General features: G+C 42.4%; 2 protein-coding genes across 4 annotated transcripts; both read right to left on the bottom strand.

Annotated features, from left to right (window-relative positions):
* Positions 1-1,878: 1,878 nt before the first annotated feature.
* On the bottom strand, positions 1,879-5,441 carry LOC311129081 (ubl carboxyl-terminal hydrolase 18-like). Of its 2 annotated transcripts, none has more exons than XM_084161350.1 (11): positions 5,355-5,441; positions 5,006-5,145; positions 4,432-4,519; positions 4,164-4,300; positions 3,934-4,013; positions 3,676-3,810; positions 3,413-3,508; positions 3,157-3,321; positions 2,846-2,977; positions 2,694-2,737; positions 1,879-2,562 (listed from the first exon to the last, which is right to left on the bottom strand). In XM_084161350.1, the coding sequence occupies exons 2-11, from the start codon at positions 5,070-5,072 to the stop codon at positions 2,490-2,492; spliced, it is 1,017 nt and encodes a 338-aa protein (XP_084017476.1). In that variant the 5' UTR covers positions 5,073-5,145; positions 5,355-5,441; the 3' UTR covers positions 1,879-2,489. The 2 variants fall into 2 exon arrangements, with proteins under 2 accessions (XP_084017476.1, XP_084017477.1); XM_084161351.1 differs by having other exon boundaries at positions 3,157-3,273.
* Positions 5,442-6,987: 1,546 nt separating this feature from the next.
* LOC311129677 (protein mono-ADP-ribosyltransferase PARP12-like) lies at positions 6,988-19,041 on the bottom strand. Of its 2 annotated transcripts, none has more exons than XM_084162072.1 (13): positions 18,558-19,041; positions 12,562-12,697; positions 12,038-12,362; positions 11,025-11,177; positions 10,716-10,766; positions 10,492-10,618; positions 9,909-10,074; positions 9,669-9,789; positions 9,349-9,445; positions 9,009-9,093; positions 8,719-8,849; positions 8,294-8,445; positions 6,988-8,144 (listed from the first exon to the last, which is right to left on the bottom strand). In XM_084162072.1, exons 1-13 carry the CDS (start codon positions 18,830-18,832, stop codon positions 7,630-7,632), a joined length of 2,334 nt encoding a protein of 777 aa, XP_084018198.1. In that variant the 5' UTR covers positions 18,833-19,041; the 3' UTR covers positions 6,988-7,629. The 2 variants fall into 2 exon arrangements, with proteins under 2 accessions (XP_084018198.1, XP_084018197.1); XM_084162071.1 differs by having other exon boundaries at positions 11,031-11,177; positions 18,558-18,896.
* Positions 19,042-21,927: the final 2,886 nt, after the last annotated feature.

Here is a 21,927-nt window from a genome sequence, read left to right as displayed (position 1 = left end):
GCTTAATTGAGCTGTTCTTGCCATAACAAGGACTTGGTCTTTTACCAAATAGGGCTATTTTCTTAATACTACCCCTACCTTGTCACAACACAACTGATTAGCTCAAACGCATTAAGAAGGAAAGAAATTCCACAAATGTACTTTTAACAAGGCACACCTGTTAATTGAAATGCATTCGAGGTGACTACCTCATGAAGCTGGTTGAGAGAATGCCACGAGTGTACAAAGCTGTCATCAAGGCAAAGGGTGGCTACTTTGAAGAATCTCAAATATAAAATATATTTTGATTTGTTTAACACTTCTTTGGTTACTACATGATTCCATATGTGTTATTTCATAGTTTTGATGTCTTCACTATTATTTTACAATGTAAAAAATAGTAAAAATAAAGAAAAACCCTTGAATGAGTAGGTGTGTCCAAACTTTTGACTGGTAGTGTAAGTCACCTTGCCAAGAACTAGAAGAGTAGATAATGTACTCACAATACAGTAACCAATACCCTCCAGACCGACTAAAAACGTTCCAAATACAATGGTTCATAAGGTGCCTCCCATAAGGTGTCCACTGTCCAGGGTGTAATGACAGTACAAAGGACAGACTACAGACTGGGAGGCTCAACAATGGCGGTGCAGACGTTTACATTTACATTTTAGTCATTTAGTAGACGCTCTTATCCACATAGCGTGTGTCACACGTATGAATAGAAGCTAATGTGTCGCATATGTTAAGGTAAGTTAAGCGTACACTGGAGCCACATGATGGGGTGTGGAGGGGTGTGTCACGGCAGGTGTTCCCCCTGAGTGAAAATTGTGGCACACGCCAGCCATCCTGTGATCATAAGGGGACATTCATGCAATAACACCTGGTTAGTGTTGGCCTCGTTGTAACTGGGCATAAATAATTAATTTACAACTATAGTAGGAGAGAAAGAGAGATAACTAGAGAGAAAGAGGTCTATCATCTTACTCCAAGTTCAGAATTATTTTGGACGCATTGTTATATGTCATTGTTTTACTGCTATAAGTACTGAAATTCAAAACTGTTATTTCATCTATCAAAGTCAAAGATCTCCAAATGCAAACACACCTGTCCTATTTTTCTGTTTATTCCTCATCAGTTATTTTTCTATTGGCATTGTTGGGAAGTAAGTAAGAATTTCACTGCTTGTCTACACCTGTTGTTTACGAAGCCCAAAAAAATCTATCTGCCAATCAAGAGTGAGGTTTAAGACAAAACTGTCACATTTCTATAGTGTCGAGAGCAGACTCAAGCGTCAACTCTAGAAATGCAATATCTAAAAGGAACAGTGATATGCCAGCAAAAGTACTGTACATCACCACTGTACATACTGAATGCACTGTGGGTGGGAGATGCCCATGTAGGCTACTACCTGTGGCACTGTGCAGACATCTTCCATTCTGTCAGTGCGAGGCAGGCTGCGAGCACACAGGCACCATTTCAACTGGTCCCCAGTCTCTTGGCTAAGGTAGTGGGAACAGTTTTTATTAACTATGTGTGAGATTCCCCAGACAGACGGCCTATACCAAGTTGTACATGAACTACACAGTATGTTGGGAAGGAATAGGTGGATTGGGGATATTCTATCTGTCCCTCACTCTCCTTTTCTGACTGCCCGGTCTAGTGCTGTGGTGAGAGAAAGATGACAGGCCAATGGCCAATAGAATAAATAGAACGAAGAAGAAAATTGAAGATAAGAAAATAACAGAATAGAAGATTACAGAAGATAATAACCTTTCAATGCATGTCATTCCAAGCCACATTTGAGTACAAGTACTGAGAGAGCCTGTGGCACATACGGTGGTGTTTTAGGTCTTGCAGGGCTCACTTCAGTAACTGCAAGAAGACGCAATACATTGTCAGGTGCTAGCTGTGAAAATGACAGTTTATTGCTCTGTTGACAGCATTATAACGGTAGTGAAATCAAAACAGAACAGAGTAACGGTAACTACTGAATTAACCAATTGTTCTGAAACTAAGTGAGTCACATCTTTTCCATGACAGGCAAATATTATCACCAATGAGTCAATGGCCTTTTTCAGGTTTTCCCCCAAAATACCTCAACACAGCACTCTCTTCAAACCACCCCTGTCTTATAGTGGTTTCAGAACGTGCGGTCTCTGAAGCTTACAAGATGACTGTACTAATGACAGGGTGAAGGGTCTTCGCCTCCACCTATTGGCTAAACTCAGTAATGTGCTATGAATGTCCAACGTATCCAGCATAAACAATATCTCAAAACATATACACACCACACCAAATATACTTAAACAAATAAATGTAATTGCACATAAACAATGACCCATTACCCATCATTTGAAAATGAAAATCATCAACCTAAATTCTATTACCAATGCTACATGAAGACAACAACCCCTACAATAGGTAGTTCACCCAGCAGTGAGTGCACCTTGTGTTTGGTCCTTGATTCCTATGGTCTCCAGTCTCCACTCTTTATCCCTTTAGCTCTGTCAGCCTGAGGACCACTCCTGTTGCTTTCCCTCGGGGGTTCGTCTGTAGAGCAGCATATATGCTGTGCCTTCTCTGTTAACAAAGGATAAGACACCTGTCAACTGACGGCATTGCCCCCCCCCCCCAGAATTGATAATGTACATTACTGAGCGTTGTCACCATTCTAAAGAGAAGCAATTGAACATTTTGTGATAGATCCTTACCTTTCACTTCCTCCATAGGTGTTCTGTACTTCCTCCCAGCTAACCTGTGTTTGTGCAAATGTTATGTTACTTTTAATGATACCAAAGAAACGTATATGTATAATACAAACTTGCTGAGTGGTGTAAACATTCTTCCACTCATTTTCTCTTACCTGCCGTACATTACTATCATCAGCGTAGTACCAGCTCTGGTCCTTCTTGTGACGAACGTACGCTGTGTAGTGTCCAAACATGGCATCGCCAGAGTGCACTATGACTGCACACAAACTATACTGGCTGTCACTCTGAAAGCATGAACAATTCCTGTACTGATGTCTGTCAGTACAGCTGTACTATTCCCCTCCAATGATGTTGTGATAAAATGTAATTGGGTTTATGTAGGACCATGTGTCATTTTATTTATGTGCATAATGTTGTATATTAGTATACCTCAAACAAAAATGGTAAACATATGCCTACCTACCTGTACATAACTTTGTGACAGTGCCTCTGCTGTCAAGATCTCAGAAATGTTCAGGGTTTCTGGGAAGGTGACTTTGCAGTGTAGTTTCCTGGTGTAACCACGGGAATTACGGAATCTCTTCAGGTGAAGACACAAGATAGGGGGCAGGGAGATGAGTTTGAAGCCCTACATAAGAACCAAGATGGAGTAATTCAGTGAACAGGCAAATCACAACAGTCTCTACATTGGAACATCCTTTCAGTTAGAAAGAACTGACCTGTTTGGATGGCTTCTTCTCTCCACACCTCTCACAGTAGCAGTTATCCCTGTCCCTTAGCTCCTGAAGCTCGAAGACTAACCGTATACAGTCATCCTGGAAGACAACCGTATGGGAAAGACACAGAGACTCAGTTTTCATTTTAAACAAACCACATCCTTCCTTTGACAGTTTAAAAGGGCAATATAACATTCAGGGCTAAGTACTTTGAACAGAATCCCAATATAAGAGAAAACTTGAGCCAAGTTTGAGGGAACCCTCACCAGGGAGTTGTGGCTCTCCTTTATGTGCATGGGGAGGCTGAGCAGGAAGCTGGTCCCAGATTCGATGTATGTACATTCTAGACACTGAAGGTACGTCTCCACTGTAACCTTGTACAGAGACTGAATCTCCTGAGCCTGGGGATGGAGAACACAGACAGAGAAACTTCCTATCGTATCATCTCCAACATGCTTTTTGTTGGGTGTCCCTGTTGTTATTTTTTGTTGATCTAATTAAATGTAAATTTAAGTAGTACATACCAAGGCCTTGTCACTCATCTGTTGTTGGATAAGGTTTAGAATGGAGAGGAATACCTCAACTGCATCCTGCTGAACATGGACTGAGAAACACATTCTTGTCAATGTTAAAGTTGCAGACAGAAATATTATATTCTTTGTAATTCATAATTTAAGTCCGAATTTGAGTTGGGTGAAATTGACCCATGTCATTGCTTTTTTTCTCCCTGTAATGACAGGTAGACTACTCATACGGCGGATGTAATTTCTGTCCAGGCAGTGCAGGAAGTCTTGATGAGGAGCAGGCTGGGACTGGTCACTCTGCATGGCTAGTAGCACCTTCCTCAGCTGCAGAGGGACACTCTCCTTGTACTTATCAACTGGGTTCCACCTAAGAACATAACATTCCCAGCACTCAATGCTTTCCCACAAGCAGCCTGTTAAACACCAGTATCCTAACTAATGTCTTTGTTACATGTTGATTCTTAATAGCAAAGTATTGTAACCTGCCACCTTGCTTACCTGTCTAGCAGGTCTACCAGTTCCCAGGTGGCAGAGAAGGACTGCAGCAGAGCGTTCACACAGCATGACAGGCCATAGTTCATCAGGCCTATGGGCATCAATATGATCAGAACAACATAGCTGCATGCCTCAATTCTATCCAGACAGTTAAGTAATAATAATTGATTATGTCTCACAGGAGGTTGGTGGCACCTTAATTTGGGGTGGACGGGCTGGTGGTAATGGCTGGAGCGGAATCAGTGGAATGGTTTCCATGTGTTAGACGCCATTTCCATTCACTCCTTCCAGCCATTATCATGAGCCGTCTTCCCGTCAGCAGCCTCCTGTGCTAGTGACCATATTGATCAATGCAAAGTGTGTGGTGTAAAGTGCAGTGATGCTACTGTTGATTATGGTCAGAATTTGTTCCTGACCATGTGATCAGAACAGGGAAACTCAGGACCCTATAGCGGCTCAGTAGGGTTCAGTTATAGGGAATAGTGTAAAACATGTTCCGAGATCAGGGAAAAATAACCAGCCCATTGGCTTGTTTCAATATCTACTTTCCACCATATGCATATAGTCCAAGCCCTACCTTGTAACCTACTCCTGAAAGGTTGATTCAAACTACGGCTGAACACTGAGAAAAATCTTCCTGCCATCAGGGCTATCGTTTTAGCTCATCGATTGCTGGACTACTGTTGTTGAGTTGAGAAGTCCATGGGGTTCTTCTCCCTATGAGTGAAATACAAATCAATAACTAGATCGTCATCATACATTTTTACATAGCTGAGTTTACTCAACTTTGAGAAACTTAGCTAACATAAGGGGTGCATTTTTTTGTGTGAACTGCATGCAACTGCAGGCTATAGTATATTTTTTGTGAATCCAAAACACTGCATATAACATAATAGTTATTTATTTTAAGCAAAGATGTCACTTACTTAATCGATCTCATTGACTATCCACAGCCTTGGGGAAAAATACTATGGAAAAGACGCGACTTGACTCACTTTCACTTTCTATTTCTGGCAAACTTTAGGTAAAAACGAAACTAACGAAACTGAGTCCATTATATCGCCCTCTGCCGGCCTCTGGGCTAAGTGCCATTCATTTCTACCGATTTCTATTTTCTTATTGTTGGGCTTTGTTGAGGTCGACACATACAGTATTTTAAAACAGCATTGAGTGTCATTATTTGCCTGCAAAATTCCATGTCAGGACTATAAAGTAGTTGACAGCGACAGTTAACACAAATTGGACTTCTGTTATGAAAAGGTTGTCCACATAGTGCTAGATAGCTGTGTAGGCAACAATTTTAAATCAGCATGGAGGCAACCTTTCGCAGCAGGAGAATATATGGGACTTATTTAAGCAATAAGGCACGAGGGGTGTGGTATATGGCCAATATACCACGGCTAAGGGCTGTTAAGCACGACCCAATGCAGAGTGCCTGAATACAGCCCTTAGCCGTGGTATATTGGCCATATACCACAAACCCCAGAGGTGCCTTACTGCTATTATAAACTGGTTACCAACGTAATTGGAACAGTAAAAATAATTGTTTTGTCATACCAGTGGTATACAGTCTGATATGCCACGGCTTTCAGCCAATCATCATTCAGGGCTTGAACCACCCAGTTTATAATATGGAATAAGATATAGAACTATTGATGGGGGCTTCCTTCAGTGGTACAGTATGAGACCCACATAGTTGGTTGGTTAGATGGCACCCCCTAGTGACAAACCTTAGCAAGTTGTAATTTCTTCAATGAAGAATGAGGATGATGTTTCCAGGGGTTGAGATCTTCATGGCAGGGGCGTCATTTCAGCTAAACCTAGGATATGGCAAAGTTGGGGGTGGGGGTTGAAGCTCATTTAGTATGGCAAAGTTGGAGATGTGGGGGGGGGGGGGGGGGGTTGAAGCTCATTTACTGCATTTCTACACAATTCAAAAACTCTTAAATGCATTTTGGAGAACAACAAAAACAACCTAAATGTACTCCAGCCATTCTCACCTTGGCTGCAGTAGCGTCATTCACCTCAGTCGATAGGGGACTTAACATTCTACAAATATGTCATACAGCAATTAGCTACTACGCACTAGCTCAGCACAGTCGAGTGAAACAGCAGTAACTTAGCCATCTTCCAGATCTGTACTGTTTTGAGAGAAAGGTCCAGCCCTCTAATACCGCTAAACTGCATTTGCCTTTTAATAGGGATAGGAATGATTTTAGTTGCCAATTTTAAATAGTTGGTTTTGGTCCAAAATGTTGGGCCCAGACCCAAACGAGGACAATCAGACCCGGATCCGAACGGACCTGGTCATTAAAAAAACTAACAGACCAGACCCGAATGGATACGAGGACAAGTTAGATTTTTGGACCCAGTAACTTGTTTTTACCAATGATGTATATAAACCCTAGATTGCAGATTATATGTATTGGCCAATGAGAGGCTTTGAAGCCCCTGTCTGCCATATTGGTACTCCTCAGAAGGAGCAGTCCTCATAGATGGGTTGGTTGTTTAGCAACAAAACCAACCTGTGCGCAACTATGGGGCAAAACAGACAGGGTTAGCTTAGATTGTTGACATGTTAACTCTATTATGTCTCCAAATGTTTATTGAAAACATAAATACATTTGCACAATGAGCACTTGTTGTCTCTCAAATACATCGTTACAGTTGTGGGTTAGCTAGCTAGTGAATTTTAGCCATATTAGCATTGACATGAAATCAGTCAAAACAAGACATGGTATCAAGCACAAGATAAAACTAGCTGAAACGAGCCACCTACAATTCCCCACATGGCAGCTTCTTGTCATTGTTTCCAGCTATCTGACTGTTCAGAATCATAACAAAGCACGGCTTCCGGCCACATCAATGCGGGCACATTATTTATGTGATGTCTGCCAACCCATCATTAAAATTGTTCATCACTTGGTTTAATTTCATTATTGGTGCATAACTTTACATTTACATTCTGGTGTGTACATAGATTGTAATTTACCATTATATAAAGTCAAGTCAATAGCACTACAAAAATGCTTGCATTGTAGAAAACGGATAATAGCACATCTAGTAATCATAGTAAGGTGCATGCCAAGATTAGCTATAATTTGTCAAACACATTTAACCGAGTGCTAAATCCATTTCTCAAATTCACAAAAGCCTAAGTTTAATATCAAAGGGTTCACAGTTCACAGCTCACAGTCAGCCTCAAGTAATGACACAGGAGTTCTCAGGTTTAGGTGCAGGTGTTGGTGCTGGTCTGTGTGTTGGTGCAGGTCTAGGCACTGAGGCAGCCGCTGGTCTGTATGCTGGTGCTGGTCTAGGCGCTGGGGCAGCCGCTGGGCTGTATGCTGGTGCTGGTCTAGGCGCTGGGGCAGCCGCTGGTCTGTATGCTGGTGCTGGTGTAGGTGCAGGTGCAGGTGCAGCTGGACGGTAGTATTGCTGGTAGGCTTGCGACCATGCGTCATCCTCACCATAATGGATGAGGTACTCTGGGTACACCTGGTGCTTCTCAAACACCACAAAGATGGAGGGGTTGCTGACGTCATCCACACAGCTGTCGTAGAAGATGGTGTCCCCTCCGTCCTTTGAGGGGGGCCGGAGGTAGCTGGAGTGCCCTTTGGTGTAATCACCCGCCAACACACGACAGACAAACATGGACTTCGTATTTGATTGGCCAGTGTAGCTGTTGGAGTATTTGGCATCCCTGGCAAAGTAACTCCCTGAAATTGGACGTTAGGGCGATGAGATGAGGATAAAGGGGTAAGCAGTAATAATTAATCACAGGAAAATATATGATATAAATGATATCATCTCGCTTTATGTCAATAATTTGAAAAAAATTTAATAGCACAAGCACGAGACAGCTCACCTTTCCCATAGGCTGTTCCGTTTAGTCCACAGATCCGCCAGTCAAAGTTGTTAAGGCAGATGGCATCGAGGTATTTGGAGTCTGTGCCATGGAAAAGCTGTTTCTCCGTCACATTCCTCCCTCTGTTGTTCTTCTTCATGAGATCCCTTTGCCTTGCAATCAAAATAATGCCAATTAATCCCTTTGCCTTGCAATCAGTGTATGTCCTCTAGAAGCACTGTAGACAGCATGCAGAATGTATTGGAAATCAATTCTTTGTATTTCTTTTTAACATGATATTTGTGACAGAAAGTTAGTTGAGAGAGAGAATGCTTGTAAAATGTGCAATTATTGTGCGAGCAGTCAGGAAGTGAGCATCTATTCTAGACCAATCAATAGCTCAGGTGATAGTCAGTTGAAAGTTTATGTAGTCTTAGGGAACGTACCACTGAAAGACTTCCCAGAGTGCTTTGTTCTGAATCCTCTCGATTTGGCGGATGCTGAAGCCTCTCATGGTGTTCTGAAAAAGCCCTTGAATCTCCTTAAACTCCACTGACGAGCACGGAAGGTCGACTCTCTGATAGGTACATGATGGGCGACAGAGGAATACAGTCATAATACACCCTTAGCCTACCATATAGGGACAGATTGGAGCAGTTATTTGCCCAGGAACAAAACAAACAGCCATCTCCATTGGTCTAAAATAGCAGGTTCCATGCATCTGGTGGAATAATACCTTGCATCCTGTTTCAGGAGTTTGTGCCTTGTCCCAGTGTCCTGGTAAAGCTCTGAAATTTGAGTGATTGCTCGGAGCCCTTTTGCTGAAATGTAGAAGAAGAATACATATTAAAGACAATGAGTTGTAATTGTACAGGTCCTACCAGACAATAGTTCCTAATGGCACATGCAAAGATTGGACATTTGGTAGTCTAGCAGTTTAAACATTATTTACATTCAGCGTTTCCTCTTCTATCGACTACTTTCAAGTTAAGAGAACACACAAGGAGCCTAGTGGTGAAGGAGAGTCATTTAAAGAGCAAATTGATCCATACAAAACGTTCACAACTTTATCTTACCTGGTTTTGATAGTTTGTGCATCAGCTGAAGAGACAAACACAGGCCGTCTTCTCACAACCTTCTTGGTGCTGTACTGCTTGTTTGTTTGAATCATGTCTGAAAAGGAGCAGAGCTGTCGTAACAACAGACAGTTCACTTCACATGCAGATGTCATTTTTTTACTGTAGTGACCCCATCCAGAACTATCTCAATTTGTCACTAGATATGCAGTAGTAGCTGTAAGAATCACTGCATATCATTTCGTAATATACTATGTTTGGTGTATATGGTTTTAATGCTGCAGTTGGTTTATCTTGGAAATCACGTCGTCTGTGCTCACCTGGGAAACTGAGTTCATAGGTCTGTGACCCCGCGGTGAACTCCGTCACAGCCTTGTTGTCTTCCTGGAACCTCTTCTCCAGGTCTTCACTGGTGATGGTGGCTGCCCTGTGTCCACCGCTCTGTAGGGCAAAACAGAAAACATGGGGGTTATGCATTATTTGCATAATTTTGATTTAAAGAGGGACTGAACTCTGTCCTATTCAACCATCACTATTCAACACTGCTCGTCGTCACTCACTGCTGATGCGTACTGGATCCAGTTTCCAAACTCGTCCTCCCAGAACCAGGCCCACTCTGTGGTGAGGATGAAGGTAGGCTGGAGCACAGAGGAGACGGTGGAGAGACGCCGGGCTTTGTTCAGACCGCAGGTCATCGTATCGAAACACACAGGCTGGACTCCCCGACTAGACAAGATAAAGGACAGCGAACCATCAGCAATCACAACAGGGGAAGCTGTATATCATACTAACTAGAAGCATATTTATGAAATAAGGCCAGAGGGGGTGTGGTATATTGCCAATATACCACGGCTAAGGGCTGTTCTTATGCACGACGCAACACAGAGTGCCTAGACACAGCCCTTAGCCGTGGTATATTGACAATACAAAACGTAATTAGAGCAGTAAAAATAACTGTTTTGTCATACCCGTGGTATACAGTCTGATATACCACGTCTTTCAGCCAATCAGCATTCAGGGCTCGAACCACCCAGTTTATAAATTGCATTAACTCATTGTACTAGCAACATTTGCCCACCATTGACCAAGTGCCCTACGTGTTACTGTCCATTCAAGTTCATTCTTCTTAAACGTAGAGCACACCTGTATGTCTTTGCTGGGTCGCAATAGTCCTTCTCAATCACCTCGTTGTCTTGTAGAGCTGTCCAGTTTAGTCCCTCCCTCATCTCCCATTGGTAGGGCATGGTAGAGTGGGCTTTAAAGCACTTATCTGAAATATGAGTAAAGTTAGGTGTTGAAGTCTTATGTTTATTAAGCTATAAGCATTGATTATTCATAAAATTATGCCATGCAAAATGCTGTCTTACCACCGTGTATGCAACTCCCCTTGATGAAGTACATACATATTTCAGTTTTATCTGAAAAAGAGAACAGAACATTTCATTTATCATGCCAATAAAAACAGTTATACATTTTGATAGCTTGTGACTGGGAACTTGTTCATCATTCATCGGATCTTAATACCAGTTAATAACCATGTAAATACACTAACTGAGCACATGAAATTATAGGTTATTTTAAACAAGAAATCCACAATCAAACTACGTGTTGATTCTTGTCATCAATGATGGGCTATGACTGCATGACCACCATGCTAAGAGCAGTATTGCCATTACCTTGACCAGGTCTGTTGGACCTCTGGCTTGTGTTAAGGGCAGCGGTAGCAGCAGGAGTAGCAGCATCATGCTCAGTCTCTTGGAGGTGGAGTGCCCTGAGTCTGGCGAGCATAGGAGCTGGAAATAGGGGTGCTGGAGTTGCTGCAGCATCATCTGATAAATTGAAATATATTTTCCAAAAATATATAATTAGCCTATTCCGGTCTGTACAGACATTTATAAAAGCATTCAAAATAATACACCAGAGAGCCGCAATTTGGGAAGCAAGCGCGCCAAATATCGAACTGCTTGTTGCGTTGCGGCCATAGAAATATAATCCATGGAAGGGTCTTGGAACCTCTAACCCTGGTAATTTGACTGGTAAACTCAATGGTACACTCACAATGGCTGCCAGTCCTGACTTCAATAGACACAACCGTTCTATGGATTATATTTCTATGGTTGCAGTTGTCAGTGAAGAGCAGCTATAGGCCTTTCGTAAATGTCTAAATACAATCGCGGGAAAATCTTATTTTAAAAGCAAATGCCTCCTGCTTAAAAGAGAAGACTAATCTGTCTGCAGAAGCTACCAAATGTTTTCTCAACAACTCCCAATATTAAGCGAACAGCACCGTTTTTTTTATTGGCACAAGCGAATCGGCCATCACCGGTGAGTAGCCTACATATATTCATGCTATCTTTATCAATGGGTAAGCCAGTGCCACTGGATATTTTATTTAGTAGCCTATACTGTAGCCCATGGTTTCTTAAACCATGGGTCGGGACCCAAAGTGGGCCCTGGGCATGTGAGAGGTGGGTTGCAGTTATGAGAATGTATCTATAATCACACACTATTTCTTCTAACACTTACAAGATATTAGGAAGTAGCATTATGTTCCACTAAATGCTATGTTCTCATAAATTATACAAACTCACTTTACTATCTTTACACTTTAGTAAAACTATATTACAGTATAACACAATATTATTTAATGACTTATGAGTTAACATGCTAATAACAGTGTAGCCCTTACCATGACTACTCTGTGGGCCTCTGTTAGACTTGTTACTTGTGTTAGCGGTTGCATTAGCTTTAGCTCTTTGATGTTGCCGCTTGGCACGGTCTTGCTTTTGCAACCACTCGATGTTCATGTACACAGACTTCAGGGAGGCAATGAGCTCGTTGGGCACCCCTCTGTCCTGCAGGATTTTTAATGGGTGGGGTTCGTAGAAATCATGACACCTGGGACAGTTGCAGCTACCCCTGAGATACATCTCACAGATGTGGAGCCTCTTGCATGTCTCGCCATCCTGGCATTTGCCATACTCTCCAACACCGTTGTTGTAGTTGTGGCACACCTAGCAGAAGGAAAATGTTTGTATGAGAAAAATATACACACAAACACGAGCGCACACACACACAGTATTCCATTTATAGTTCTGCACACCATGGCACAAGATTGGAGGAACATTAGCTTAATTTAGATAATGATCACTAAACACAACACCTTAACCAGACAGAGTATACTTTAGCATAGGGGCCTGCAGTGTGACGTACTGGTGGTAAGAGGAAGCCATCATTCTGAAGCAGCAGAGTGCACAGCTCAGATCTGTTCAGTTCCTCCAGTCCGTGTTCTTTCAGGATTCTGGTGTTGTCCCCCGAGATCAGGTCATGGTTGAAGCGACATCCTCCTCTGTAGTCAAAAGTAAACATTTTCTTGATACAACCTTCCATCACACTGGGCACAAACTGGTTGAATCAACGTTATTTGTCAACGTAATGTGACGTGAAATCTACGTGGAAAATACACTGAGTGTACAAAACATTACGAACACCTTCCTAATATTGAGTTGCACCCCCTTTTGCCCTCAGAACAGCCTCAATTCGTCGGGGCATGGACTCTACAAGGTGTCGAAAGCATTCCACAGGAATGCTGGCCCACATTGACTCCAATGCTTCCCACAGTTGTGTCAAGTTGGCTGGATGTCCTTTGGGTGGTGGACCATTCTTGATACACACGGGAAACTGTTGAGCGTGAAAAACCCAGCAGCATTGCAGTTCTTGACACACTCAAACCAGTGCACCTGCACATACTACCATGCCCTGTTCAAAGGCACTTAAATATTTTGTCTTGCCCATTCCTCCTCTGAATGGTACACATACACAATCCATGTCTCAATTGTCTCAAGGCTTAAAAATCCTTCTTTAACCGGTCTCCTCCCCTTCATCTACACTGACTGAAGTGGATTTAACAAGTGACATCAATAAGGGATCATAGCTTTCACCTGGAAAAAGCAGGTGTTCCTAATGTTTTGTTCACTCAGTGTACATTGGATTTGAAAAAGTTTTGAGGGTGAAATTTCAACATAGACAAAGCTTGTATAAAATATGTTGAATTTGGACCTTTGAAACAACGTCAGATCTTCAACGTTATATTGACTATCAACAAAAAAAAAACAATAGACTGGGCAGCATCTCCAACTGGAGAATTGATCGATCTAAAGCTACCTTTTGGTCTCCCATACAGGATTTGAACCAAGCCCAGCCCTGCACAGCTTTGATATTTGTCACTGACTACTACCAATGTGCTATTGTGAGAATTATTATTAATGATCTCTTAATAACCAAATAGATTTACTGTTGCTATCGAAGTCATTCTAAAGGGTAGGTTTAACAGAGAAAATGAAATGTTACCATACTTTAAAAGTCATATATAATCTAATAGGCCTATGTAGCATTTGCGAAATCAACAACTATTGTTTCAATTCAACCCAGCGTTCAACAAAAAATAGACAACCCATGTAGGCCTAGGGTTTCAAGCTTTGGTTGATTTCAAATGTACTCAAGTTAATAATTAATATGTTGGATTCACGTCTCCATCTCAACCAAAAATCTAAGTTAAAGATTAGGACCAAATCAAATCAAACTACATTTAAAGTTTTATTTGATTTAGTCCTATTCTTAGACTTAGATTTTGGGTTGAGATGGAGACGCGAATCCAACATATCAATTATTAATTTGTAGATATTGAATTGTGTTTGGTTGTCAATGCAACCAAATATCAACATTTGAAAGAGATGTAGCTTTTGTGCCACTGACTTAGTCTGTCTTAAATTCCAGTTGGTCTAAAAATTCATAACTGATTTGTTGGATTCCTGTCTCCATCTCAACCAAAAATATAAGTTAAAGAAAAGGACTAAATCAAATCAAACTTTTAATGTACTTTAAATAAAGTTTGATTCGATTTAGTCCTATTCTTACATTTATATTTTTCTCACACGACTTTGAACCTAAATCCAATGTGATGGATTTTTGGTTGATTTCACGTTGAATTCACGTTAGTTGACAACTCAACCAAATGTAAATCAAAAATAGACTTTGAACTGACGTTTGTTCTCAGTGGGTATTTGATCAGTGCATGATAACATGCCCAGGCCTGTTTCTTACAATTTATTGCAACTACTAGACCTATATTTTATGAACTTTTAGCCTAGTGCACAATGGAAATACTTTTGAGCAGCGCGTTGAGGGTTCAAGATGTGTTCGAATGCAATGCGTAATTTCATGCGTAATTATGGAACATTTTAGATAGGGCCTACTGGAAAAGTTATTAAAAGTAGGCCCCCTCAGATTTGTCCTGTTTAAAAACATTTTTTATTATTTTTTGGTTTCCTTGTAATACTACTAGCCACCTAGCAATTTTATGAAGTTGGCCATCTCCAAACCTTATAACTGGTTACCAAGAAGCCATTTCAGGCTATCAATCAAGTTAGAGTAGCTAGCTTGTCTAACTATATTAGCTGGCATGCCTGCTGGCAAGGTTGGTAGACTTTAGAAAAGCAAGCAATTACTAAACGTACTGAATAAGACTCACATTCCTTTAAATATTTTACCCTGATTTTAGCAGAGATGCAGAGAAGCATATTTAGATTATTTTTAAAAAAAGAACGAGGAAGGGTACCAAAACATTTCTGCAGCATTGAAGGTCCCCAAGAACACAGTGGCCTCCATCATTCTTAAATGGAAGAAGTTTGGAACCACCAAGACTCTTCCTAGATCTGGCCGTCCGGCCAAACTGAGCAATTGGGGGAGAATTTAAGCACTGTATGCTTAAATATGCACCAAAAAACACATTTCTGACATAGAATTAAGCATAATGATTATGGCTCTAGATTGCAGTTAAAAGCTGTTTCAGGTGCCTAGCCCCCCTCAGACCACCCAAGAGGTATCCTCACATACTTTGTGAGCCCTCATATTTTTGGTATGCATGATATGGAAGACTATCAGGCCCAAGTGAAGATAAAAAAATAAAATATACATTATGGGAGGAGGTACTTGGATTTTTTTGCACGGATTGTACTTTATAAACTTGAAATACTTTGAGAATAAAGTCGACATTTCGAGAATAAAGTTGAAATTTACTTTTTTTAAAGTGGCAATATTTTGAGAATAAAGTGGTAATATTTCGAGAATAAAGCGGCAATATTTTGAGAATAAAGTGGCAATATTTTGAGAAAAGTCGCAGTTGTATTTCAAGATTAAAGTAGGTATTTGGTCAATAAATGCAAACCTCCCTGGCTCCCTGTTGCTGTGTGCGCCACCTTTGAAATGCCTGAGTTAGATGACAGGCGGTGTCAGAGGAAGGCCCTCAAAATTGTCAAAGACTCCAGCCACCCTGGTCATAGACTGTTCTCTCTGCTACCGCACGGCAAGCGGTACCGGAGTGCCAAGTCTAGGTCCAAAAGACTTCTCAACAGCTTCTACCCCCAAGCCATAAGACTCCTGAACAGCTAATCATGGCTACCCGGAGTAGTTGCACCGCCCCCCCACCCCATATTTTTACGCTGCTGCTACTCTGTTAATTATTTATGCATAGACTCTGCACCGGTACCCCCCTGTATACATAGCCTCCCTACTGTTATTTTATTTTACTTCTGTTCTTTTTTTCTCAACACTTTTTTGTTGTTGTTTTATTTTACTTTATTATTAAAAAATAAATGCACTGCTGGTTAAGGGCTGTAAGTAAGCATTTCACTGTAATGTCTGCACCTGTTGTATTCGGTGCATGTGGCCAATACAATTTTGATTTGATTTGATTTGAAGTCAAGGGGTATAAATACTTTCTGAAGGCACTGTACGTAAACACACAGATTTGGATGAAGTACCTCAAGTCTGTGTGGTTTCTCCTTCTGAAAAGATCCAATCTGTGGCAAAACCGCTTCAAGGTCCTAATAATTATAATAATTAGGTTATTATGTGCAAAAAGAGCAAGGATTTCCTTGTTACTAAAGCCAATTCTAAAGTATAGTTTTACCAGTCATCTACTAAGGCATTTCAACGGTGGCGCGCACAGCAACAGGGAGCCAGGAGGCATGCAATTAATAACCAAATCCCCTACTTTAATCTTGAAATACAACTTCGAGTTTATTCTCTAACTATTGCCACTGTTCTCGAAATATTGCCACTTTATTCCTGAAATATTGCCACTTTATTCACAAATGTTACATTTTTTAAGTACTATCCGTGCAAAATCAAAGTGCCACCACCGTTTATTGATTTTTTTCTCTTCACTTAGCCCTAAATACTCTTCCGTAGCATGACACCCCTGAAAGTAGGCTACAGATTATATTTTTTACCTTGGTTAGGTCCAACATGTTATCTAAATGTAAATACCTAATAGAGCCCCACAGTGGAGGTGTCATAATACCAATAAAACCTAGCGGTCTGGGAAATGGTTCCAATCGTTTTTCCAACATTCATTTTTCCCATTGGGAATTTTAGAAACACTTAAAATAAGGGCTGTGTTTTGTGTCGGCTTACCCTGGGGTGATGTTTTGATAACCATGTAAATCTCTCTCGGAGAAGGTGAATTTTATCAATATATTCGGCTCTATTTACTCTCATATTCGAAAATGCTAATTAGCATCAAAGTAGACATCATGCAAGACTACAAATCCCAGCAAACTCCTGCACATCATCTCTAGCTGATGCCTTTGTGAACAGGTATTGTGTCAATTTAAACTTACACAAGACAGTTGATAAATTTGTCAATTTAAAGACATGTAGCCAATGTATTCATTAGTAAATTTAGCTAACATTAGATAGTTAATCCAGAGATTCTTACCTTTGCCTCGATTCGGCAGTCTCATCCAGTTCATCATGGCATTTGTAGTTCTTTAAGATAGCCACATTAGCAGCTAATTAGCATTCCATTTTTGGGAGGTAAATACAGGCGAATATATTGATAAAAGTCACCTTGTCCTAGAGAGATTTACACGGTTATCAAAACGTCACGCCAGGGTAAGCCTACACAGAACACAGCCCTTATTTTAAATGTTTCTAAAATCCCCTATGGGAAAAATGTATGGTGGAAATTTCACTGTGACCTGCTGCTGACTATCAGAGATTTCGAGATCCTCTGTCCAACTTTCATCACTCAAACTCTCCTGTCGGATTTATCTACAGTTATGCACATGCACAAACTGGATTTATTTACAGTCCTGAATGCTGATTGGCTGACAGCCGTGGTATCTCAGACTGTATACCACGGTTATTTTTACTGCTCTAATTACGTTGGTAACCAGTTTATAATAGCAATAAGGCACCTCTAGGGTTTGTGGTATATGGCCAATGTCTGCTAAATGACTTAAATGTAAATATACCACGACTAAAGGACTGTATCTAGGCACTCCGCGTTGCGTCATGCTAAGAACAGCCCCTAGCCATGGTATATTGGCCAGATAACACACCCCCTTGAGCCTGATTGCTTAATTATAAACTGTGTGGTTTGAGCCCTGAATGTTGATTGGTTAAAAGCTGTGGTATATCAGACAGTGTACCACAGGTATGACAAAACATTTATTTTGACTGTTCTAATTACGTTGGTAACCAGTTTATAATAGCAATAAGGCACCTCAGGGGTTTGTGGTTGGCCTATATGGCCAATATACCACACCTCCTTGGGCCTTATTGCTTAATCATATCAGTCAAAACAAGTTAAATCGACATCCATTGATTATCTTTTCTATTGCGACATATTCTTAAACTCGCAAGAATCATTATTTTGATGGATAACCGCATTTTTTTGCGGCAACCCTGGTGGTTCTCTATATACACCAATAACGCCATAAAGCAGGGTTCCCCAACTGGCAGCAACGGTTGTCCCAAGTTTACTGAGCATAATAAATACATTTTTATTATTTTATTTTTGGACATAAAAGACTAAAAACACCAGGTGATCAGCTCCAAGTGATTTTAATTTGAGAAATCTGTTCCCACGTATTGCCACGCATAATAGAGACACGTGATCGTATACAAACGTAAACTAGATTTGAAATTATTACGTTTTAGTCTAATATTATATCTGTTTGGAATTCTTGCGGTTAATTTGCAGTCAAATTATTTGTAATTATGATCCCTGCCATAAAGCAAAAGCTATGTGAGAAAAGTTCCCCAGAGCAGGCCTTGTGATTACAATAACGTCACCAACAAACGATTGTAAAAACAGTAACAAAGTTGGGAAGCATTGAAGTTCCAAGCGGCCAATTCCATACCTTCTCCGACTGAATGGGCAATCGCCAAGCAGGAATCGTTTACAAAAATGTAAATGTCCGCATCCCTGGCAATCGTTGGATCTGCACAGTCGAACTCCAGTCTTGGCTACCACCTTTTGCTCTCCGTCAAAAACAACTAAACTGAATTTCGCTCGATTCGTAATTACATCCCGCACTGAGACGTACAAGTCACTGTAAAAATTCGCATCTAATTCATCGACGTTCATTGATCCATGATTAGCACAAATAAGTTTAGTTATGGTCGATTCCGTCATTTCTTCAACGCGTTAAACAACGTTGTATTCTTTCCATATGATTCGGAACTCTGACGAGGAAATTGTGTTGAGAAGGAACCAGGTGAGTGAATCGAAACCGAAACTTAGTATGATCTTTCCTTCTTCTGCAAATGCAATAAAGCGTTCATATTGCATAAAATAAAATGGCAAGTGTTATGTATGGTACGACGTGCTGTACGTCGTACTGTACGTTGTTATGGTTTACGACAGTGTGCTGCTTTACGGATGAATGGGTTGTCAGAATGTGTGGCACATGTCATTAAACGACAGAGTGATGTACAATGTGAAACTGTGCAGATGTCCGTTCTTCTACAGCTAGGCTAGATATAACATTGGCGACGAAGATGGCTGAATTCAGTTTACCACCGCCAGCACCATTCCTCGCCGTGCCTGGCGAACCTCCAGTCCCGTGGAATAACTGGCTTGATAGTTTTAACACTTATCTAGAAGCTATGGACTGTTCTACAATCTCCGACAAGCGGAGGACAGCACTGCTCCGTCACTGCCTTGGTACAGAGGATTTTCAGAGCGCTTGGATCGGCTCCTACATTCACTGCTGCAGTCAGCCTCTTACGGAACCACTTCGCCGGGAAAGAGCGAGTGCTCCTCCGACGCTACCGGCTACGGAAGAGACACCAACGGCCGGGTGAGTCCATTCAAAGCTACGTGGCTAATCTGAGGGATTAGGCTAGCTCTTGTAACTACGGGACACTTCAGGACGAGATCATCAGGGATCAGTTGATAGAGGGGACGTTATGTGAAAAGACAAGGGAGAAACTGCTTTTGGAATCGGATAATTTACAACTAGATGGAGCTATTAAAATAGCACTCCAGGTTGAAGCGGCGTTGGAATGCTCTTCTATGCTAACAGACAGCTCTGCAGCATACGCTCGGCCCCCAGCCATTCTCACACAGCAGCTTCAGCCGAGCAGGCGCACTACAACGATCACGCGCTGCGCACGCCCTCCCGCGTCGATAGCTGCATGGACACAGACACCGACATGCCCGTGCAGCAGGCACACAGACAAACAAACAGAAGTAGCTGTGGCAACTGTGGGGCTAGCTCTCACAATTCAAGGGCTTCAAACTGCCCAGCCCGTGGGAAAATATGCAAGAACTGTTCAAAATACAATCACTTTGCGAAAGTGTGTCGTTCTGCCCCTGCTCCACCCAGAACAGGCCCTTAGTTTCATCTCACTCTCAACATGAACACACGGAAATCCGAACCGTCTCCACCAACCATGTGTCATTCAGGACATGCACTGTGCAGCTGGGTGAGGTGGGTTTGCCTTTGCTGCTGGATACTGGCACTGCGGTGTCGTTGCTCAACCTTGCCACTTACTACACGTTTTTGTCACCTACCACTCCAACAGCCCTCCACTGCCCTGTGTGGGTACGGTAGATCCAAGATAGACATTGTAGGCACCCTCCAGGTCCCAGTACACTATGGCACCAAACATCTGCCATCATTCCCCTTCCTCTGCGGAAGCATAGTTCCCGCTCAGCCCAGTCAAAACTGTTCGCTGCTCTGGCACCCCAATGGTGGAACAAGCTCCCTCACGACGCCAGGACAGCGGAGTCACTCGCCACCTTCCGGAGACATTTGAAACCCCACCTCTTTAAGGAATACCTGGGATAGGATAAAGTAATCCTTCTACCCCCCCCCCCCAAAAAAATAAAATAAAAATTGTAAAGTGGTTATCCCACTGGCTATAGTGGATAAGAGCGTCTGCTAAATGACGTAAATGTGCCCTTGAGCAAGGCACTTAACCCTAATTGCTCCTGTAAGTCGCTCTGGATAAGAGCATTTACATTTACATTTACATTTGAGTCATTTAGCAGACGCTCTTATCCAGAGCGACTTACAGTTAGCGCATACATTATTTTATCGAACCCACAACCCTGGCGTTGCAAACGCCATGCTCTACCAACTGAGCTACATCCCCTGCCGGCCATTCCCTCCCCTACCCTGGACGACGCTGCGCCAATTGTGCGCCGCCCCATGGGTCTCCCGGTCGCGGCCGGCTACGACAGAGCCTGGATTCGAACCAGGATCTCTAGTGGCACAGCTAGCACTGCGATGCAAGAGCGTCTGCTAAATGACTTAAATGTAATGTAAATGTAAATTCACATTTCATGTTGCAAAGCGGGGTGCCAACCTCCTGGGCCTCGACCTCTTCACAGGCTTGGGATTCACACTGAGAGATGACAGTGGGTCAGCTATCTACCAGGTTACCTGCACATGGCAACAGAACTGGCCGACTCTGTTTGATGGACTGGGCTGCCTCACAGCCTTTACTCACAGGCCCCTAGTGAATCTGGAAGTGACCCCAGTCATGCAGCCCCTGCGGCGCATTCCCTTTGCACTGCGTGATGACGTCACAAAAGATCTCCAGTCACAGTTGGATGCAGGCATCATTGAGCCAGTCAACGCTGCCCCCTGGATTTCAAACTTGGTCATTGAAACCAAAAAGTCAGGTGGAATCCGGACCTGTGTGGATCTCCGTGCTGTGAACAAGGCCGTTGTCCCGGATAAGTACCCCTTGCCTACAGCTGAGGAGCTGACCGCACAATTCCATGGCTCCACGATCTTCACGAAGCTTGACCTTCGTCAGGGTTATCTTCAGGTACCCCTCCATGCAGCTAGCAGAGACCTCACAGCCTTTGTCACACATGCTGGCGTGTTCAGATATACACGCATGCCTTTTGGACTTAGCTCCGCCCCCAGCTGCTTCCAGAAGGTGATGAGCACCATCCTCGCTGGAATACCTGGGGTGGCGGTCTATCTGGATGACATTGTGGTCCTCGGCCCTGACCTCCACATCCAAAGGCATTGCCCCACTCATGTCGAACATTGAAGCCGTCCACCGGATCCCGGAACCGACCTCAGCCTCTCAGGTGGCCTCATTCTTGGGCATGACAGCTTACTACCTCCGGTTTCTGCCCCACTACTCTCAGACCACAGCGCCCCTTTGCCAGCTCCTCAAGAAGGATGAGCCATGGGCCTGGACGGCAGCCTGCTCAGACGCGGTCCGCTCACTGAAGAGCCAGCTCACCACAGCCCCAGTCTTGGC

Source organism: Coregonus lavaretus (genome assembly GCF_964263955.1).
Source record: "Coregonus lavaretus genome assembly, chromosome: 5".
NCBI classification, from domain to species: Eukaryota; Metazoa; Chordata; class Actinopteri; order Salmoniformes; family Salmonidae; genus Coregonus; species Coregonus lavaretus.
The sequence above is the reverse complement of the archived record's forward strand: the minus strand, read 5'-3'. Positions and strand labels throughout refer to the sequence as shown.

Coding starts and splice junctions, on each gene's coding strand:
- LOC311129081 (XM_084161350.1), bottom strand. CDS start 5,072: ATGGCAGGAAGATTTTTCTCAGTGTTCAGCCGTAGTTTGAATCAACCT. Junction 4,014..4,163: donor GGACAGAAATTACATCCGCC/GTATGAGTAGTC, acceptor TGTGTTTCTCAG/TCCATGTTCAGCAGGATGCA. Junction 3,811..3,933: donor AGATGAGTGACAAGGCCTTG/GTATGTACTACT, acceptor CTCCATCCCCAG/GCTCAGGAGATTCAGTCTCT.
- LOC311129677 (XM_084162072.1), bottom strand. CDS start 18,832: ATGACGGAATCGACCATAACTAAACTTATTTGTGCTAATCATGGATCA. Junction 11,178..12,037: donor AGGCCCACAGAGTAGTCATG/GTAAGGGCTACA, acceptor TCAATTTATCAG/ATGATGCTGCAGCAACTCCA. Junction 9,790..9,908: donor GGATCCAGTACGCATCAGCA/GTGAGTGACGAC, acceptor TTTGCCCTACAG/AGCGGTGGACACAGGGCAGC.